We start from the raw sequence: 19524 nt of genomic DNA on the forward strand, positions 1-19524 counted from the left end.
CACTTAATGACAGACGAGAACTTCCTACCGAGCACAAGGAAAGAGAGGAACAAACAAATGAAAACTCTCCGGACAACTTGGTCCACCATCTTGCAGGGCCTCAAGTTGTGACGCATTTCAATACAGTGGCAGCAGTTGGGCGCCCTGCTCTCACTTCTGCACCCATTGTCTGGAGGGAACGTCAGCAGCTCCTTCAGGTTTTCACTCACAGAGAAGAAAAATCCCATTCGACCATAACTTGTCCCAGTTTCCACTGACACCTCAGCTCCTGGTTCAACACTGAGGTAAGAAATCCTAAGTTTTTAATGTAAAATTTGAATTTTTGTTTATCCTTTATTTATTCTTTGTCTTTAGTTAATTCACTATCAGCCTGGCTTTCTAGTGTAAACAGTGTAAGTCCTATTCTTTTGTATTCTATCCTAACTCATTAGAAGTACTGCCCATCTTGATTTCTTTCGCTAAATGAAGCATCATATATAAGCATTCAGTCTCCGACCCCTGCTGTTTCCAATAGGAGAGGCTAAAGAAAGAACCTTTCCCCCGCCTTTGGATGTAAAATTTCATTTAGTGGTTTTGTATCATCATTTTATACATTATAGAAATTCTTAGAATCTACTTTTCAATTAAATTAAATGTTTTCTATATCATTATGAGACTGTATTTTCTTAAGCAACTCCTTGTGTCGTGTTGTAGGAGTAACAAAGAGGAAGAAGCTGCAGTGCATCGGACAGAAGAATTAACACCAACCATGACAACAAAGATGGAAACACTTGATCCCTCAACTCTATCAGACGTCAACTCCACTGTGACCTACAACCATAAATCCGAGACCCTGACCCTACCAGGAGGGATCACGTCTGTGGCGGGCATCACCGTGGTGACCGGGGGTGCTGAGCTGTCCTGTGGATCCTGCATGCTGGCCTTTTGTTTTTGGAAAATTCTCGTCGGATTCAGTTGCGTAGGCGTGGGCCTGTGGGACCAGCTGAACAACTCCAGGAAAGGAACGTCTCACTTGCTGGGAATGGGGTTTGTGATTCTGGCCCTCAGCTTCATGGTGGTGGGGAGCATCGTGGCGTACGACCTCCTGACAAAGAAGGAGAGAGCGATGACACGAGCGCACAGAGAGGACGGGAAGGAAGTGCTTGTCGAGAGTGACAGGGTTATTAAAAAAGTCACAGTATAAAGGGACATTCACGAGAGAAGACAAGATAAACTGATGAAAAATATGACTTTTCTGCAGTTAACACACAGTTTTACTGCACAGAAAAAGACATTCCTGTTGTGTTCACTCCAAATCAATACCTCTCTATCTCCTGCTCTCTACTTTATCTTTTAATCTAGATTATATACAAAAGAAGTATAATATATTCCCTCCAGTCTATGTTACTTCCTATTTAATTTTTAAGGGAACATTTGTACTTTTGACTACACTATATCTCAACGACCGTAGTTACTTTGATGATCAATATACACACAAAATATATGAGTATCTTATGAAACATGATTTGTTGTATATGATTTGTTGCACGTTATAGAATAAATGACCTAACAGTATATCCATCATCATCCAGCTTTAACATCTTACAAATTAATGCATCAGTGACAATAATCCCATTTTATTATGTAACACTCTGAGAAGATGATAAGTAACTTTACTTTATATCCTGCTAGTAATACTTGTGTACTTCTACTTTGGGAAAATTGTGAATCCTGTACATTTTCTAACATTTTGGTGTTTTTATTTTGACGTATTCCTGCTTTACGCAGGAATTCGGTGGAATGACTTTCACTTTTGGAACTTGTGTACGCACAGTGGTGTCCAAAAGTCCAAAAGATCATTTTCCCGAAATGACAGATTATTTAAAGAATACAATAAATGGAATAAATATATATATGTGAAATGTGTATGTCTGTGTGAGTGAGAAAGAAACAAGAGGTGGAAATACTAAAGGGAAGAGGATGCAGATTATAATGGTGCACGTTATGACAGAATACAGAAGTGTGCAACACGGTTTGTTCACTCAAATGACACAAAACATACTCTCTCATTTATTGTTAGTGGTATGAAGCTAAATGTTTTTTTCATTCCTTAATATGTTTTGTCAGACCAAGTGAATTAAAGGTAAATAAAAAGGGCTGACATGCTTTTCATGGTGATTTATTTCTCAAAACCTTTCATTATGTCCGTAGGTGCATAAGTATATGAAGTGATATGAACATCTTTCAAGTGAAGCTGGTGTTGGTATTTTTTAATGTAAGTTTTTACTGAAACTGTAAAGAATATGGCTAAGACAACATATTATATTAAAGTGATGATTAATCAGAAGAAGATTAAAGTTAGGCCAATGGTGACCTACTCCAAGTGCAATAACTCGGGATTCACAAAAGGGATTGTGTGAACAGCAGAACTTTTAAACTATTATTAATATTAACTTTGGCTCTGTTCGATTGAAGTGACCTTCTAAGATGTGTGTGTGTGAGAATGAAATGCTAAATGGAATTCAGCCATCATTCTAAAACTGTCCACAAAAGTAAAACATCACCGGTGATAGGACAACAATAAAGTAAAAAGAGAAACACACAATTAGCACAACAGTGAATTAATAGTTTCCTAAAATGTTGTATTAGCAAAACATTAGCCCAAGGTTGCTAATTTAACCTGAAAAAACATCTTAAAAAGAGAGGCAATATGAAAAGATCGTAAATATACATCCATCTGATGGTTATTAATTGTAGACCAGACAAAATTGTGAATGTAACACTGGGCCACAACTGTTGCACATGAAACTGACTCAACACGGCTCGATATAACTATAAATGTACTTAAACTGTGACTGTGTTTGTCTCAAAGATAAAATGTAATATGTAGAACATGTCACATGACATAAGAAAATCAGGAAGAAGAGCAGGGTTGTATGTTAAATGGCTACTGACTAGATCAACATCAACAGAAATCTACAGGGAGAAATAAAACAGGAGGGGGAGATGTGTGAGTATCTCCATCTGCTGGGAGAAAAACTAACTACTTCATCCAGTGACATTTCTCCTTGTGATCTACAGTTGATGTTCTGTGTAACTTCTTCTGTCTAAGCTGTTTCAACAGAGATTATCCCAATCAGTTTTATATAATGACTTCTGAACAGATGCCTCTGAAAAGCAATTGGCTCTGCTGCCTTTAACCTTTCAATCCACTTGAAACCTCAGTAACTTTATCTGACACGGTTCATCAGAGGTGAACGTAAGCACGGCACATTGAGTCCAGTGCATCCTCGTACTGTAGACCTACAGCAACCAATTTGAAGTACTTGTACCTTGCTCTTCATGACATTTTACAGTAAGATACCACTAGATTACAAATATTTGCAAATTTAGCAACGTGTTAATTTTTGCATATAGAATATAATAACCTGTTTTTATAAAATCATTTTTATTTTAATTTATAAATAAGAAAGTAGTAGGCAGAAGTATGAAAGTTCACTGACAGGCACATTTTTTATATTTTGATAATCATCTAGCAAATTGTCTTACAAAATGCCAAATATTTAATTTTCCCAGCTTCTCAAATGTAAGTATTTCTATTTTAATTAGTTTTTAATATTTCGGACTATCGAATGGACTAAAAGGCTTTGTGAAGAAGTGGCTTTATAGGCTCTGGGTAATCGTGATCAGTTAATTAATCTAATTTGGACTCACTATCATAGCAGATGAATCTAGAATGAAAATAATCATTAGTCACAGACAGTCCTGTAAAAAGCAGTTTAAAATTCAGCCAACTACCAAAGCAAAATGCTGCTTACACATTAATGCGTATAAAAAAATTAATCTAATGATAATAGTGTCAAAGTCATGTTTTTTGTATTAAATCATTTTACTCTCAATACATTGAGTACATTTTAACCTACAGATTTATTTTATGACAAGATTTTCCGTGTGGGAGTTTTACTTGAAGTATTTAGGAAGTGTTTTCTTCTACTTCAGTGAGGATTTAAAGACTTTTTCAAGCACATGGTAATACTAATAATACTAATAGTAATAATAATAATAATAATTATTATTATTATTATTATTATTATTATTATTATTATTATACATTTTATTTATACAGCACCTTTCATACTTAAAATGCAGCTCAAAGTGCTTTACAATAAAACCAAAGACACGAATAAAACAAAGACATTAAAAAAAGATAAAACTAGCAAAAGGTATAAAAAGAAGTTTAAAAAAAGCTGCTTTCTCAAACTTTTGGTAGTTCGTTTTTGGGATATTTAGCAAGAAATAGACCTGAGGGAACAGTCAGAAACATAAACATTCAGAGGTGTGTGAGGGTGCTGTACCATCAAGAGACTTGAAAACAAGTTACAATCATTTTAAAATCAATCCTCAGTGATACTGGAAGCCAGTGTGAAGACGCTTAAACCGCAGTAATGTGATCTCTTTTCCTATTTCTCATTAAAACCCTGGCTGCTGAATTGTGTACAAGCTGGAGTCGATGAATGGATTGTGTAATTAATCCTGAATACAGTCCAGGTATAACAACATGTCGTGTTGACTTCCAGACCGTGTAAACCACTGAGGTCCCACAGCACCAGAGTCCAGCTGATCGACAGGTATGTGAAGCATGTGCACAGGTATCTCTGGACTCAGATCACATGACCTGCTCCGTCACGTGTCAACGTTCAAGTTTCAGGAAACTTTTTTTTTTCTTCTCCTTCCGAAAACAAAAAACTCGCAAGGTCCCGCCTCTGCGCGTCGCCTATTGGCTACAGCGGACGGCAGCAGCCCTCTGATTGGCCAGCTGCCTGGACGGGGTGTCCGCTGGTCGGAATCAAACGACGCCTCCTTCTTAAAAAACTCGTTTGAGAGTAATTGAAAATCGAGCCTGAAGGAAAATAATCGGAGTTTGTGCATGTGGAGGGAAGAGAAGTGACATGTATCCACTGGGGAGTCGTTCAGGTGAGTTCGTGAAGCTGCGGCTGAACGAAGCGACGCCTCGGGTTTGTCTGAACTTTGGGAAGTTTGCTGCCAAACGTCTGTCAAGGTGTCCGCTGTCACTCCTGACTTATTCATACCGTGTGTCCGTATCAGGAGGCGAGCTAAGCTAATTAGCCTGTTATGTTTGTGTGTGTTTGCACCGTTTGGATCTGAGTGTGCTATTTGTGGTGCTGATCCACACACACACACACACGCACACGCACGCACGCGCACACACACAAGTACACGCACACATCTGCATTGCATAATAACCACCGATCAGAGGTGCAGAAATATCAACCCTAAAGATCAGCTGTGTTAAATACCGAAGAGTTTTCTGTCTGTGAAGAATGTATTGATTATTCACCTCCTCTGGTGACCTGGCTCTTGTTGTGCTGTTTTTCATTTCGAGAGGGAAAAACTTTCCTGTGGCTTAAAATGTTGGATTTAAAGGGAAATAAATCCAGGCATGAATGTGTGACTGGGTTTAATCTAAGCTGTTCAGTATGTTAACATTGCTAAGCCAACACTAACAGGTTATTGATATTTCATGAATGTCTGTTTTGTTCATAAAATCCACCAGTGGCATTGAAATGTCATCCTCACTGTGCAGATGCTTTGATTTGTGTTTGCTGCTAAACAAACCATGTTAGTCACAGACAGTAAGAGCAGAAAACCACACAGCCACGTTGAACTAATTATTATCTTTGTGGTAAATTGCTGATAAACCAAAAATGGATTTATCAGACAAAGCAAATGTCTGTTTCTTGACATTTCTTTGGCAAACGTAGATAATATTTCATCATTATACATCTTTGAATGTTCTTGTTTTCTCTTTCAGGATGATCCGAGTCGCGGTACAGCGACAGTCAAAGAGGACGCTGTCCTTGTCGAGTCCAAATGGAACATAGAGCTGCAGAGGATGGGTGGTGCCGGTGTTTGCAATAATGTTCGAAAGCTAGATAAACTAGTTGTGTTAGTCGGTGAGAAAGTGTTGTAGGATTGTTTACCTTTGGCCTTGAAGTCGAGAAACCATTTTGACAGTTAATACAGCAGATACACTAACCTGGCTGATGGAGTACACTGACCGAGTGCTGTGTGGGACAGGGGAGGTGGAGCTAGACCCCAACATTGTCAGTGAAGAGGCTGGAAAACTGTATTCAGAACTACAGGTAAGCGTTTTCTACTTCATTTATCTATCCAAGAAAATGTTTTTCTGAAATGAAATCAGTGTTTAAATGTGTTTGTGCACACCTGCTTTCTCACTGGGCTGCTTTGCACAATCGCAGACCGTTATCGAGACCCATGGTGAAGGTGTGGTGGCGACGCTGGTGCCCATTTTTGTGTGGGTGCTGGAGGGGCTGGCCAGCTGTAAAGCCCAGCTGAGAGACCGGGAGGAGGAGGCGGAGAGGGAGAAAGCTGAGCGAGAGGAGCTGCTGGAGAGATACCAAGCAGAGAAAGCACTAAGGAAAGGAAGTCAAGAGGTGGGGCATTGATAAAATGTTAGAAGTGTGAATGTTGTTGGGTTATAGCACGGTTTTCGCTCCATGTTTTATAACTTTAAAATGATTGTCAAATTATCTGTGTTTTTTTAGAGGTATCTGGAGCTGGATGACCAAATCGAGCAGGAGAGGAGAGCCATGAAGGGGAGGGAGAAGGGGAGAGAACGACGAGAGAGAGAGCTAGAGAAGAAAGCAAGACAGCAAGCCGATCAGTGTGAGTATTTGAGTAGTAACTGTGACAAATGACTTATGATCCATGTGCATTATTTCAAACATGTAATAATTTCTTTTCATCTTTTTCTCCTTCCAATTCATTCATTCCTCTTGTGTACATCATGACTAGATAAAGTTTAAATGTTACTGAAATAGAGCTACAGAGTTTTTTATTTATCCTAAATCCGACATGTGGACTGTGTGATGTGTTATCGCTGGAGACTGATTCTAACAAGCAAAGCTACATTTGTTTTCTATTTTTCCAGTGGTGGCCTTGGAGGAGCAGAAAGCAAATCTAAGTAGAGAGCTGAGCTCACTGAGACATTCTCACAACAAGGTCAGACACTGTTGTTTAGTCTACAGCTCTGTGTGCTTTTGTATCCTCACACAGTGTTACACAATATTTAACCTTTGGTTTTCCATTATTCTATTCCTCACATATCACTGATGTTATCTCCTTTCAGTTGGCTCTCCAGTGTCGGGAGCTTCTGGAAAAGAGAAAGGATTCTGAGCGGGATTCTCCTTTCAGGTTTTTCATACCAACTTATTTTAATCAAAAACTAATTGTATACCGAACATAATGTCTCTCATAGGAATGCTATGCAAATTGTATCTCAGTAAGTTAGAGGTATGACAGCAGGACTGCAGCTTTATTGTAATACATATACAGTGTGCAGTGTATTCTTAGTAAAATATGTACTATATCAAACTTGAAAATGGCACTTTAAGACCATTTTGTAAATCTAAATGCTAGTTTAGTATGTGTATTGCTTTGATTGACACATTTATGGAAATGATTAACTTATTAGCCAGGAAGGTATTTTACCTTTTAGAGCTTATGTTTGTGGCAATTTTCCAAATAAATAACCGTTCTTCAGTAGATGTTGATGATGGCTCACAGGGTATAATTCAGTAGTGGTGCAAAATGTAAGAAAAACATAGTTAAACTATTTATTCACTTGACTTTTCTGTGAAACCCTCCATGTTACATGTAGGAATCACTTGCGTTCCAAGAATGCTGAATCTCCATCCCCTCAAGTTTTGTCAGAATCCAGTGTAAATGAAAAGGTGAACAGATTCTCACTTTTCCACACCTTAAAGCCATTTTAATAAATAACAAGATTTTGGCAGATAAGTAGTAATGCTGTTCTGTTTTTCCTGAGCAGATGATTCAAAGACCATATTCACACTCTGGTCCCCCCCATCTGGAGGACCTCGTCGCCAAGGAGGACAAGGCGATAGACATTGCAGCGAAGTCCACCGCGGATCAGTTTATCAATGACATCATAAGCTCCACTCCTGAGCTGGCCCAGTTTCACGGCCGTGTGGATGCAAGGTAATAAAGTGATTTGTGTCAGTTAAAGCTCTGAGTGGAAAGTATGTCAATGGAGTAACCATTAACTAAACCTGTGTTCTTTTTAGCTGATAAACAAGTTCACTCAGCAAACTTTTTTGTCATTTCTCACATTTCTTTTTCTTTCACATTTAGACCTAACGATGAGGAGCCACCAAGAAATGAGTCAGAGAGCAGCTTGGAGGAAGAGATGAAGGGGGTGGAGGAGGTGGAGGAGGAGGAGGAGGTGGGGGAGGAGGAGGAAGAGGGTAAGGGAGACAAGGAACACATAGAAGAAGAGGGGGACATGCATGGAAAAGATAAGGAGGAGGAAGAGGAGGTGGAGGAAGAAGATAGTATGGAGTGGGAGCTTCGCAACAACGACTCTGTGTTTTCTGAACTGTCGGAGCTGAGTCGGGATTATGTGGAGAGTGTGGACCGTGGGGCCAGTGTCAGAGGTACGTTCATAAAAAGACAGAAACGGGTGACCCCATATTCTGACCCCATATGTGGCTGCAGATACAAAAAGATATCTCAGCATCAAGGCCCATGTTCATTCACTGAAGCACAAACTAAATGATCACAGAAACAAAGTGAGTGATGACAGACATTGGAGTTGACAGACATTGGTTTCTAAAAATAATTTGGCAACTATGCAAAACTATTTATACTCTGCCAACATCAGATGCAGTAGTACATTCGTGAAAACGTTTCTTTGTTGAGGTTTTGTAAAAGTTGAGTTCCTTTTTAACTGTTTTACACCATCCCATGTAGTGCCAAGTAAATAAAGACATTTAGATCTGGTGTTGATTGCTCTCAGTGTTGTAAAGGGTGTATAACTGTGTGTCAAGTGTTTTTAACATTTTTTATTTCCGTATAGGCAGTGCGGACCAGTTTGAGGAGATTCTGTCTCAGTATGAGGAACTGAAAGTCACCTAGTGAGTGTTGTATTCAATTTATCTGACCCTGTTAAATCAAGTGTGGTTTCTGGGTGTTCTGGGGATTTTCCAAAATGTTAAAACTGCTTCGTCTCATAGAAACAAATCAACCAATGGAGAAAATGTTACAGTAGCTAGCTGTTACTATGAATACCAAAGTGATTGTCATTTTCTTCATAACATAAAAATATTTATCTTTGGCTGTGATTGTTATATTTTCAGCGAGTTGGTAGATGCTGCCCGCAGAGCTCTGATATCTCGGGTAGTGGAGCTGACTGATGACCGTTCAGCTCTTAAACTGGAACTCACCTCTCTTCAGGAAACAGTCTCTCGATTAGAGGGGCGGGTGAAGGAGAAGGATGACGAAGCCAAGAGGTGCAGAAATTTATTTGTGGTATCTTCTGATTGTTCATTAATTCTTTTGACTTTTTGTAAAAAATGGTTGCATTTATTTTTCTGGTCATAATACTGTTAAAACTGCTGTTACAATAACTTTTTGCTGCATATCCACTGTTTTTTATAGACTTCGTAAAGAACTGGAATCATGTCAACCGGAGGATCCTGACGTAAGAGAGGAGACATTGTTATTGTCACACTTTTATTTACAGTAACAATGCATTTCGGAAAATTTTCTTTTACCCTTCAACTCCTCAGTGTAAGTTTCAACCGATGCATGTTCCCCATTAAATAACATCAATCTTCCTCCTCAGGCCTCTTCGCGTTACTTCTCTCGTGCTGAAATGGCTCGTGTTGTTATGGAGAAGAACCAGTATAAGCAGCGTCTGTTTGACCTGCAGGAGGCAGTGAGACTTAGTCAGACAGTCAGGTAACTTTTCTCCTCAATCAAAATCGAAACATATGTCTTTGGATCGGTCGTTAATTTATTCATTTTGAGGTCTATAGAGTTTATTGTTCGGTCCAACACAGCTGTGCCTCCAATCTCATTTGGTGTTTTCTTTTTTTTAAATAGAGCAACAAAGGGAGTGAGGTTAACAGAGGACAGGAGTGTTTGGAGAAGGTAAGTGTTTGTTTTATCTCATCTCACTTCACTGTAATTAGTCATGTCCTTGTTGTGCACAAAAGCAAGTGCAGCCTAAAACAACATCGGTGGCCTGGTCCTGGGCCATGCTGCTCTTTGTCAGGGGATAAAACCAGTAGTAAAGCTGCAGTGACATACTGAAATATAGTAAATTTGGATGGTGAACATTAAAGCAACCCTAATTTATGACATCAACCTTCTGTTGATAATGGCAACCTGAAGTCAAGAGACACGCATAAAAGCTGAGGGAATGTTGGTCTGCAGAGTCTCCAAAGTAATAACTGAAAAAAATTGTGAAAGCAGGGACAAGGTAACGTGAGGGTTGGGAGTGTGTTTGGATTCAAACTCTGTCAATGGCAACACAGAAAGACTGAGATAAACAAATGTACAAAGTAATAGCAAGTGTGGTAACATGTTGCAGTCAGACAGCAGTTTTATGATCTATAAAAACTATCAATAATTGTGTCTTTATTATAGGTTCAACATCTTGTTCGGCCTGTCAAAGGAAACCTTAATCCCACCTCCTGCGTCCGTAATCCTCTCGCCAGCTTCCCCATCAGTCGCCCGCTCTCCTGTGAGGTCCCTGCAGCTACCGGCTGTCACTCAGGCTGAGTAAGCAACTATATCTTGCCATGTCACTCTTGAATCATATCGACTGGCTCAGGAAAGCTGGTTAACACCCGGAGCTTTCTCTCTAGGTCTGCTTCTCCAGCTGCTCTCTCACCTCGTGCCAGGAGGAAGGAGCTCTACAGAGAAATCCGCACGCACATTTGGGGAACTCTGGGAAGACGGCAGATACATGGCTGGAGCACACCACTGGCAAACACTCAGGTAATAGAGACACACGTGGCTGTACAGGAAGGTGACTGTCTGGGAGGGACTAGGCTAAAAACTGCCAGGGTTTTTGATTATGACTTGACATCTTTTAACCAAACCAAAGGGTCTCATCCATCGAACAAGCTACACCAGACACTACAGAGAATTGAACTTACCCAGACATATGTTGATGTGCACAGTCCTATCAATATCCTGGAGTTTACATACTGTATCATTATTTTAGGAACCCCATGAACCTGCCCCAGAGCCTAAAGATGTGCCGGTTCTAGTGCAGCTCAGGTTGTTGGATCAAAGAGACTCCACTGCTAAGGTAAATCCTGCCTTTGCAATACAGAGACTTTACGTTACAGTTAAACATGGTTCCTAACTTCTTCTTCTTCTTTCTTGTTTTCAGTTGAACTGTGCGGTTTCAGTCACACCTGAAGTCTCCGGAGAGGCCACTGTAAGTCTGTCATTATCCTGGTGAAACGTCAGCTGTAGTCACACTTTAATCACCATGTACCTGAACAGTACCATCCAAACCATAACTAACGCTGACTAGATACAAATTTCATGCATCTCATCTTTCCAAACTCCATATGCGTCCCTCTCTGCCAGTGTTCTGTATGGGTAGTTTCTGGTCCTGCCTCCAGCAGTGATATTACAGTGATTGATCCAGCACACTCCAACACAGTACTGGATAAGTTCAGCCTCCCTCCCACTGCTCCTGCACTCTGCATCTGTGCTGTGCCTCCCATAGGTCAGTGCTGGTACAATGGGCTGCCTGCAGACATCATATCTCATGTATTCTGTACTTGTATTATCCCCTCATACCATGCTCACATTTTACTGGTCAACACTGCTTGTCTAACTTTTTCTTTGACATAATCTTTCTGGTCTTGTTTTGTCAGGTGGCACGGCAGGAACTGTGTGGATTGGAACTCAGGAAGGAAGGTAGCGCCTGCTGAATAAGCAGCTCACTTCAAAAAAGTTGTGCTCTCTGTGAGTAAAATACTTGTTGGCAAAGCATTTTGACCAACTGTCTCACCTCCTTTCTCCCATTGTCCCTCTCTCTCACAGTATACTGGTTCATTCGGCCTCTGTTGGCAAGAGGGACTGTCTGCAGACTGTTTTCCTGTCAGAGGGTGTTTATTCACTTACGTGAGTTGTTTGCACTCTACTTGAACTATTCATGTATTAGTATTTATTTATCAGCTTTCAATTATTTCCTGTCTTAATGTTTTATTTTTTTGTCTATATGTTATACTTTTGTGTTATATTATATTATATCATAGTAATAAAGATATACTTGACCCAATCTCACAGGTATTCCCAGGGTCAAGTCGTAGCTGGTTTAGCTGACGGGTCCTTAGCGTTTTTCTCACACGGCTCAGGTAATGGTTTCCTGTTTTCTCTTTAGAGGCAAAACATGTTTATTCGTATAGCATCATTCAGACCAAAGTGATTAACTCTAAGACAACATTAAACTTTGAATTTAAATTTAATTTAGAAAACATTCTGCATACTTCACATATCTTATAATGGTGACTCTGAAGTAATGATAACTGTGATTGACAGGTGGCTGGAATCTGCAGTCGCACTCAGTGGTGCCGCTTGGATCAAACCCAATGCAGCCTATTCGCTGCTGTCTTGCAAAAGATGGCCGCTTGTGGGCGGGATACTGGAACAGAGTCCATGTGGTTGACATTGACCAAAAGAAGGTTGAGGTAAGAAACAGACAGAGGAGATACCTTCATTGTATGTGTCTTATGTTCTCTGTGTTGTAGATCTCACCGATATTATCATCATCTCACTTTACAGAAAACGTTCTCAGTGTCTGAGCGCAGCGAGCAGCAGGTTCGTTTCCTGTGTGCCGGTGGAAGTGGTGTTTGGGCCTCATGTCGACTTGATTCAATCCTCAGGCTGTTTGACTGGTTCACTGGACGGCTGCTACAGGAAGTGGATTTTTCCGCTTTGGCCACTAAAACATTAGGTGCTAATACAGTTTGGTTTTTTTTCACTTAGAAAATAAGCAATTTAATTTGTAAATGAAACTAATTTGTTGTGTTTGGAATCTATATTGTCTAAAATTGTACTGTCTCATGGTATGAGAATTTAAATAATGATAATCTATAATCAAACTTACACAAGGTCAAAGCAGTTGTTGCCCAAACTGAGCTATCTCTGTCTCCCTCTGTAGGCCAACACTTCCTCACACTCTCACCTCTGCAAATCTCATCTCTCTCTGTTATCTCTGGTCGTCTGTGGGTGGGCACCGGAGGTGGAGCCATTTTCTCCATCCCATTATCCATAAGTAAGTTATATTTAGACTGAATTGGTTGCTTGAATTTAGTATTGTCAGAAAGGTGCTCTTTTAAGTATCACCTACTTCAATGACTGTTCACAGCATCGGCAGCTGTTTCCATTCCATATTGCTCCATTGCATCAGCCCAGCTGTGTTACCATGGACACAGACAAGCTGTCAGATTCATCATTGCTGCGCCTGGTAAGATTTTGATACCTGTTACGCACCACGGTGAACATCTTCGGTGACCTGTTAATTAAGAGAGATCCTTCAGAGATTAATGCTGCATGTGTCTGTGTCCCAAAGGTTGTTTGATGACCTCTCCTGGCAGCAGCACTGTTACTACCTCTCAGTTGGTCCTCAGTGGAGGAGAGGGCTACATCAACTTCAGAATTGGTGAGTTGAAGAACTGGAAATTACTATTGTTGCGTCAACTTATTTAAATCTGTGTAATTCATCCACCATTTTAGTCAGTGCTTAGTTCATAAAAGGCCTAACGGAGCCATCTACTCCCCCAGGAGACGATGTGAACGACACATCGGATGAGTCGACCCAAACTACGCCTCAACGGTCTGACCGCAGTCAAATGATCATCTGGCAGAATACCACCCCCTCTGTGCCCAGCCCTTCCCTCTGACATTGATTGTAGGAGCAGATGAAGATGACGTAGATATAGAATCACCAGCAGACAACAGGGAAAAGGGTGCTTTCATGAACTAAATGGAAAAAACATCTCAGTGTGGCAGAAAAAAAATAGAAAATACAGGATTTACACTGTTTCCTTTTTGTTTACCTCATTCATTTTGTGTATATGTTGTGACTGGATTATTAATGGATGATGCCTTGGATGGTGCCTTCATCTGATTTCATATCAGTGTTCTACAATAGATTAGTAATTCAGCTGCTTGATTCTTAATAGATCGTTTTTAACTTTGTACTAACAATGCACTCAGTCTCACTGACAAACAGCTCTTATACATTTACTGCTTGTCCAAGAACCTGCAGATTTGTCCTTATTCCACCATGTGACACAAGGTCTCTGGATCATTACGTTAAACTTCATCATGTGGCTGCTTTTCAAGCTGCTGTGTAGGTGTTTGTTCTTAACTGTGAACTGACAATCTGTGTTACTCTACTCTCACCTTAAAGACTGTTTTAAATCTGTTGATGCTGCAATGATATCTGTGATACTTTTTTGCAATTTCCATGTATAAACTAAAATTGTACCCTTCGACATTGCATGTGGTGTAATTACAAATAAGTGCACATTATAAATGTGTCTACATGTTTGTGTGTCTGATATCTCATCCCCTAAATGAAAGGTGTTACTTTCTGTCCTTAAAATGTATTTATTTTCTCTATTACTTCTTTACTTTGTGTATTTTCTTTGAATGGCATGAAATGCTTTTGATGTCTTAATTTATTTCGTATTCTCATTTGATTTCATTTATCTTTTCTAAAATAAGGGAGGGGGGATTATTTCAAGTGTCCTTTGGGGTATTTATGTGACGTTAAAGGTTTGTGCACACATGTGGTCATGACAGCTCCTTGTACAGAGATTAAGATTTGAGAGATTGAGTTGACTCAGCTGTGCCGCAACATTATTTTCATCATTAAAATGTCTTCAGTGTCAATGTATTAACTTTTATTCTGAGTGGTGTTGTCATAATCTGGTGCAGCAACACAACTAGTAAAATCTAAATGTGGAATGATGAAAAAGGAAATTGACAAAACATACTGCTGGTTTATCTTTTTAATCTTTACACACTGGAATCTATAGTGCTGCATGTTATATTAATATCAGTCTGGTCCACATACAGCATATTAAGCAGAGACACACATTTTCTATACAAAAACACAATGATTCACTGGAGGTCTTTGTCAACTCCATGAGATGAGTAACAGCAGTGACACTCCTTTGCCCCAGGCAGTCTGGCCTGCTGCCTGGTTTGATACAGCATGTCATTTAATGGCGGCTTCTTATGTTGGGCTGCTGCGAGTCCTTGGCAGCCGTATTCTGCGACTCAGGGAGCGGGCAAGGCGGTCCACCGCTCCCCCCATGGTTCCCCCCAACTCCTTTTTGGAGGTCAGACCGTCAATGTTGCCACTGTACCACATGACCCAGCCAGCCAGGGACAGCAGCACCAGCAGTGCTCCCGAGTACACCAGCAGATCCCCAAAGTCCCGCCCTTGGATCTCCAGTGGGGCAAAGACCCCCAGCAGCAGGGATATCACCCCCAACAGGTCCATCAGCACCGCGAACACCAGGGCCAGCTTACAGTGGGACAACCCATCATACTTGTGTGCCATGCCTGGAAAAAAAAAAGATGACGATGTTATATCATGTCATCATATACAAATAATGTAGCTTCAAAAAATATTCTAAACTTATTCATTGCATTTACTAAATAAATATACATCTATATTGTAAAGTGGACTTCTACAACACACATAAAGGGATTTCACAATAACCTGCAGAAACACATTACTAGTTACAATGCAGGTTTTTGTTTTCTTACACATGCACCAGTTCAGGCAGGTACCACACCTGTCCTAACGCATGACAGAGCAGTGAGGTCTACACACTGACAAACACATCTTCTGAGTAAACAAAAGCCCGGGATCACTTACCTCTACGTTCCTACTTTGCCGAGTATCTCAAAGTCGTCGTGTTTACGATGAAAATCGTGTTTCTTGCGTATTTCCGCATGAGGTCGATAAGAAACGAGCACTCGCCAGTGAAATGTGACACCTCGTCACCTGCTCTACCTGTCCTGCGGTTTCTCTGACGCCCTCACAACACACTGTCACAGCTTTGTTATGAATTATCCGAGGTATATACAGTATGTCCCTGATACTCTTTTTTACCTGTATATGCATTTTAAAAGCTGCAATTACTGTCACAAACTAATACATCATTTGTATAGAACATCTGAAAATTACTCGTGAATGAATACGTTTTATTTTTTCAATTAATTTATCATAGGTGCATTTTAAAAACTGTATTAATCAAATATCAGAAAATTTCCCATGAATATGGACGTTTACAGCACCTATAATTATTTATTTTACTTATTTATTATATGTTCATTTTAAAAGCTGCAAATACTGCCACAGGCTAATTAATGATATTTATCAAACACATGAAAATCTTTAATTACTATCAAAAGCTAATTAATCATATTTATCAAATATCTAAAAATGACCCGTCAGTTTGTAAGTTCACTGCACCTATGAGTATTTATTTTTCCTATTCATGTTTTCACCAACGATATAAAATAGTAACACAGTTTAATATAATAACATATAAATAACATTTTACTTCACCAGGGACGATCATTAATTACATGACTTCCGGAAATGACGCGGGAGAGGGAGTTAAAAAAAAAATAAAAGAGCGATAATTGTTATTGTTAGCTTGTTAGCTAGCAGCTGAGCTCGACAGATGGGGATATGACAGAGTAATAACGACTTATTACATGTGCACGATTCAGTTATTACAAACGTAAAGTGGTACGTACCGACCTCTGCGGCATCTATTTCTTGTAACGTAGACACCGCGGTAACGTGTGAACGGCGGAATTAAAGACTGGAGAGTAAAGAAAGAAGAGGGTTGTTTTATTTTATTCGCAGCTAAATCTCTGCTAACGTCACACGAGGCTAACACAGTGTGGAGCTAATGTCGCCTCCATGAGAGCACATTACCAGGCCGCCATGAACTCATATGTTGTTTAAATGTTTCTGTTTATACGAACATAACCTGGGAAGCATATAATGATGCTCGCTCTGTTTTTTCTGCCTGTTTAGTTTCTATAACAGTGGGACGTTATGAAATCTCAGCGACTCGCTTCATCCTCAAATAAATGAAATATGAACACAAGTGCAGTTTTTGTGTGTAGCTCAGTCGCTGCTGTGCACTGGTGTGAAATGTCCCTGTTTATCCCATATCCACAGTCTGATGACATTTCTGCTAAACCCTGACACTAATCCAACATATGTCAGGGCTCTGAGATGGAGAACGGAAACAGGACTGATGCTGCTTCCACATCCAAGAGCCACGCAGGCTCCCTCCACCTGCAGAGTAAGACTTTGAACTCTCAAAGTAAATCTATTATTATTATTATTATCATGCCTTTATGTCAACCTTGATAATCTTTTACTCTGCATGTTTTCCTTTCCCAGCTCCAAAAAACGAGGATGCTTATGAAATTGCCATCCCCTATGAGGAGAGCAACTTTGAGCAGCAAGGGTTTTTCAACCAGAGTGATCAGAACTTTGATGGTGAATGACAGAATCAATCCTTTACATTTTACTTTTAACTGCACAATAACGTCATTGTTCACGGTAAAGTTTCGTAATAATACACCTAGTTTGTCCAACGCAGATTCGCCCCCATCCGCTGGTCCGTCTCCAGGCAACAACTCATACATGGTGATCACCAACCTGCGCACCCAGCTGCAGATCTCTCTGGAGAAAAACTCTTGGCTTCAGAAAAGAATTGAGGACCTGGAAGAGGAGAGGGATTTCCTCCGGTGCCAGCTGGACCGCTTCATCTTTTCCACAAAGAGCCAGGGACAGGAGCAGAGTCAGAGCCAGTACAGTAACGGTGAGGACAGGGGACAGGTGTGAGATGACAACGTGCCCAACAACCTTTTAAGAAGTGGCTCATTCGTAACAGAACTTACTTACTTATTTGCATTTGTCTCTCTGTAGGTTATGAATCCAGGCGATTCAACTGGAGGGTAAGACGAGAGGAGGATCGTCCTGCTGGTAAAGGCAAATATTTGTGTTATTTCTGTTAAATTAACCTTTCCAGTCATTGTTAGATATGGTTGATAATATCCACACATCTGAGCTTAAATTGCAGATTCTCAATTGTTACTGCCACCTTTTCCTTACAGAGCAACAGAAGTCGGCTGCAGAGCATTTCCCCTCACGTCAGTTTATCCAGCGAAGGCCTGGTCCTCCAACTATGGTGCCTTCCAAAAACCACGTCTCCAGTCCGCTAACCAATCAGCTTGCCTCTATGAACGCTTTGTTCAGCTCTACACAATCACAGGCCCTCTTGCAAAGCCATAGCCACAGCAACGCCAGTACGACAGCCGGGGGCAGCAGTGGCAACAGCAACAGTGGACATGGCAGCATAGGTCCAGGTATGGGATAAAGCTCAGTATTACCCTCGTTAATCTGATGAAATCAATGTTTTGTTCATGTGGGTTTTACCTATGGATTGGTGAAGGAGATTATTTTCATGTTTTTTTCTTTCTAGATTCCCTTTCACTTCTGGGGGAATCTGAAGAGTACTTGGACCAAGACGGGTACCTTGAGGAGGAAGAAATGATATCAGGGGAAGATGTAATGCAAGATACCCTTAACAGCAACAGACACCAGTTGAAGAGAAGGCGAGTCTTCCGAGCTCCTAGAGAGCGGCAGAGAGGTAAGTGACATGAATCAACATTTTGGTATTATAATTTAATCATGATCTGTTATGAGGCTGCTGTCGCTAAGTCTCTGCTCTCTCTCATTCTTCAGTGAAAGATGCTGCTGGAGTGCTGTTTCGCTACAAGAAAATCCTGCTTACATACCAGCGTCTGAAAAACATGTCCAAAGCCTTCCAAATCCATGGTGTGGACCGCAACACGGTGGCTTCCACTACACCCATAGCTGAGCTTCTATTAGTGGCCCCAGAGAAGGTGGCAGAGGTGGGCGAGTTTGACCCGTCCAAGGAGAAGCTGCTGGACTACGCCCGGCGCTGCTACACTGCCCTGGATGAGGAGACACTCAGCAGAGTGCAGGCCTTGAAGAAGAATAACCTGCTCTTGCCCATCTCCTACAGGTTCAGACACTGAGATAGACAGAGGAATGGGAAAAAACACAAAACTTTAAAGCTGGTGGTTGAGAGGAGAGGAGAGGCAGTTGGGTTCTGCTGCAGCAGACCAGCTCACCTCTCAGGCACAGAGATGTCCAGAGGGAGGAAATATTTTAAGAACTCAGCATCCTGAATGTGGCCATTTAGGCTTCAGCTGAGATCTTTGCTTGTCAGACAATTAAAGTTATCATGTCCCTTTTATTATCAACAGTCAGACAATTAAAGTTATCATGTCCCTTTTATTATCAACACAGAGCAGTTGGAGCAAATTGATATTGAGGATGTGTCAGTTGCAGCTGGAAAGGGAAACTACATGGCTTTTATTTCTCAAAGAGCAAAATGGCATGTCCGACTTATTCAGAATCTCTGAACGAGAATGTGTCTTTGCTATTAGGTTTATAGAAGTATTGCTTTTAAATGAGTGTAGCCAATGTAGCTCATACATATTTCAGAGTTTAGGTTCAGAGACACTCACGTTTTACCTTCTTTTCATCCAGATAAGTTTGAGGCGAGATGTTCATTAACTGACTTCTTGGAT

General features: G+C 40.5%; 3 protein-coding genes and 1 long non-coding RNA gene across 7 annotated transcripts; 3 read left to right on the forward strand and 1 right to left on the reverse strand.

Moving 5' to 3' along the window:
• Positions 1-39: 39 nt before the first annotated feature.
• Positions 40-1840, forward strand: LOC117776214. The gene is made up of 2 exons (XR_004616412.1): positions 40-284; positions 694-1840. It is a non-coding gene; the product is annotated as an uncharacterized LOC117776214 (long non-coding RNA).
• A 2963-nt stretch (positions 1841-4803) lies between these two features.
• Positions 4804-14755, forward strand: si:dkey-17m8.1 (C-Jun-amino-terminal kinase-interacting protein 4). 3 transcript variants are annotated; one of them, XM_034609897.1, is made up of 29 exons: positions 4804-4953; positions 5813-6143; positions 6261-6455; positions 6567-6687; positions 6953-7023; positions 7151-7215; positions 7682-7754; positions 7853-8022; positions 8176-8239; positions 8279-8477; positions 8900-8957; positions 9180-9332; positions 9481-9523; positions 9668-9783; positions 9928-9975; positions 10474-10608; positions 10695-10827; positions 11057-11143; positions 11228-11275; positions 11431-11572; positions 11724-11766; positions 11893-11973; positions 12139-12206; positions 12391-12539; positions 12634-12805; positions 13013-13126; positions 13220-13318; positions 13424-13513; positions 13636-14755. In XM_034609897.1, the coding sequence occupies exons 2-29, from the start codon at positions 6045-6047 to the stop codon at positions 13752-13754; spliced, it is 2955 nt and encodes a 984-aa protein (XP_034465788.1). In that variant the 5' UTR covers positions 4804-4953; positions 5813-6044; the 3' UTR covers positions 13755-14755. The 3 variants fall into 3 exon arrangements, with proteins under 3 accessions (XP_034465788.1, XP_034465787.1, XP_034465786.1); XM_034609896.1 differs by having other exon boundaries at positions 5813-5993; positions 6029-6143; positions 8176-8477; XM_034609895.1 differs by having other exon boundaries at positions 8176-8477.
• A 100-nt stretch (positions 14756-14855) lies between these two features.
• Positions 14856-15906, reverse strand: LOC117776213 (transmembrane protein 238-like). The gene is made up of 2 exons (XM_034609912.1): positions 15749-15906; positions 14856-15429 (listed from the first exon to the last, which is right to left on the reverse strand). Exon 2 carries the CDS (start codon positions 15425-15427, stop codon positions 15098-15100), a length of 330 nt encoding a protein of 109 aa, XP_034465803.1. The 5' UTR covers positions 15428-15429; positions 15749-15906; the 3' UTR covers positions 14856-15097.
• A 565-nt stretch (positions 15907-16471) lies between these two features.
• Positions 16472-18972, forward strand: ccdc106a (coiled-coil domain containing 106a). 2 transcript variants are annotated; one of them, XM_034609910.1, is made up of 8 exons: positions 16472-16630; positions 17072-17198; positions 17300-17398; positions 17502-17723; positions 17831-17893; positions 18019-18270; positions 18387-18554; positions 18650-18972. In XM_034609910.1, exons 2-8 carry the CDS (start codon positions 17129-17131, stop codon positions 18964-18966), a joined length of 1191 nt encoding a protein of 396 aa, XP_034465801.1. In that variant the 5' UTR covers positions 16472-16630; positions 17072-17128; the 3' UTR covers positions 18967-18972. The 2 variants fall into 2 exon arrangements, with proteins under 2 accessions (XP_034465801.1, XP_034465802.1); XM_034609911.1 differs by having other exon boundaries at positions 17831-17887.
• Positions 18973-19524: the final 552 nt, after the last annotated feature.

The sequence above is a fragment of the Hippoglossus hippoglossus genome, chromosome 16 (assembly GCF_009819705.1).
Source record: "Hippoglossus hippoglossus isolate fHipHip1 chromosome 16, fHipHip1.pri, whole genome shotgun sequence".
NCBI classification, from domain to species: Eukaryota; Metazoa; Chordata; class Actinopteri; order Pleuronectiformes; family Pleuronectidae; genus Hippoglossus; species Hippoglossus hippoglossus.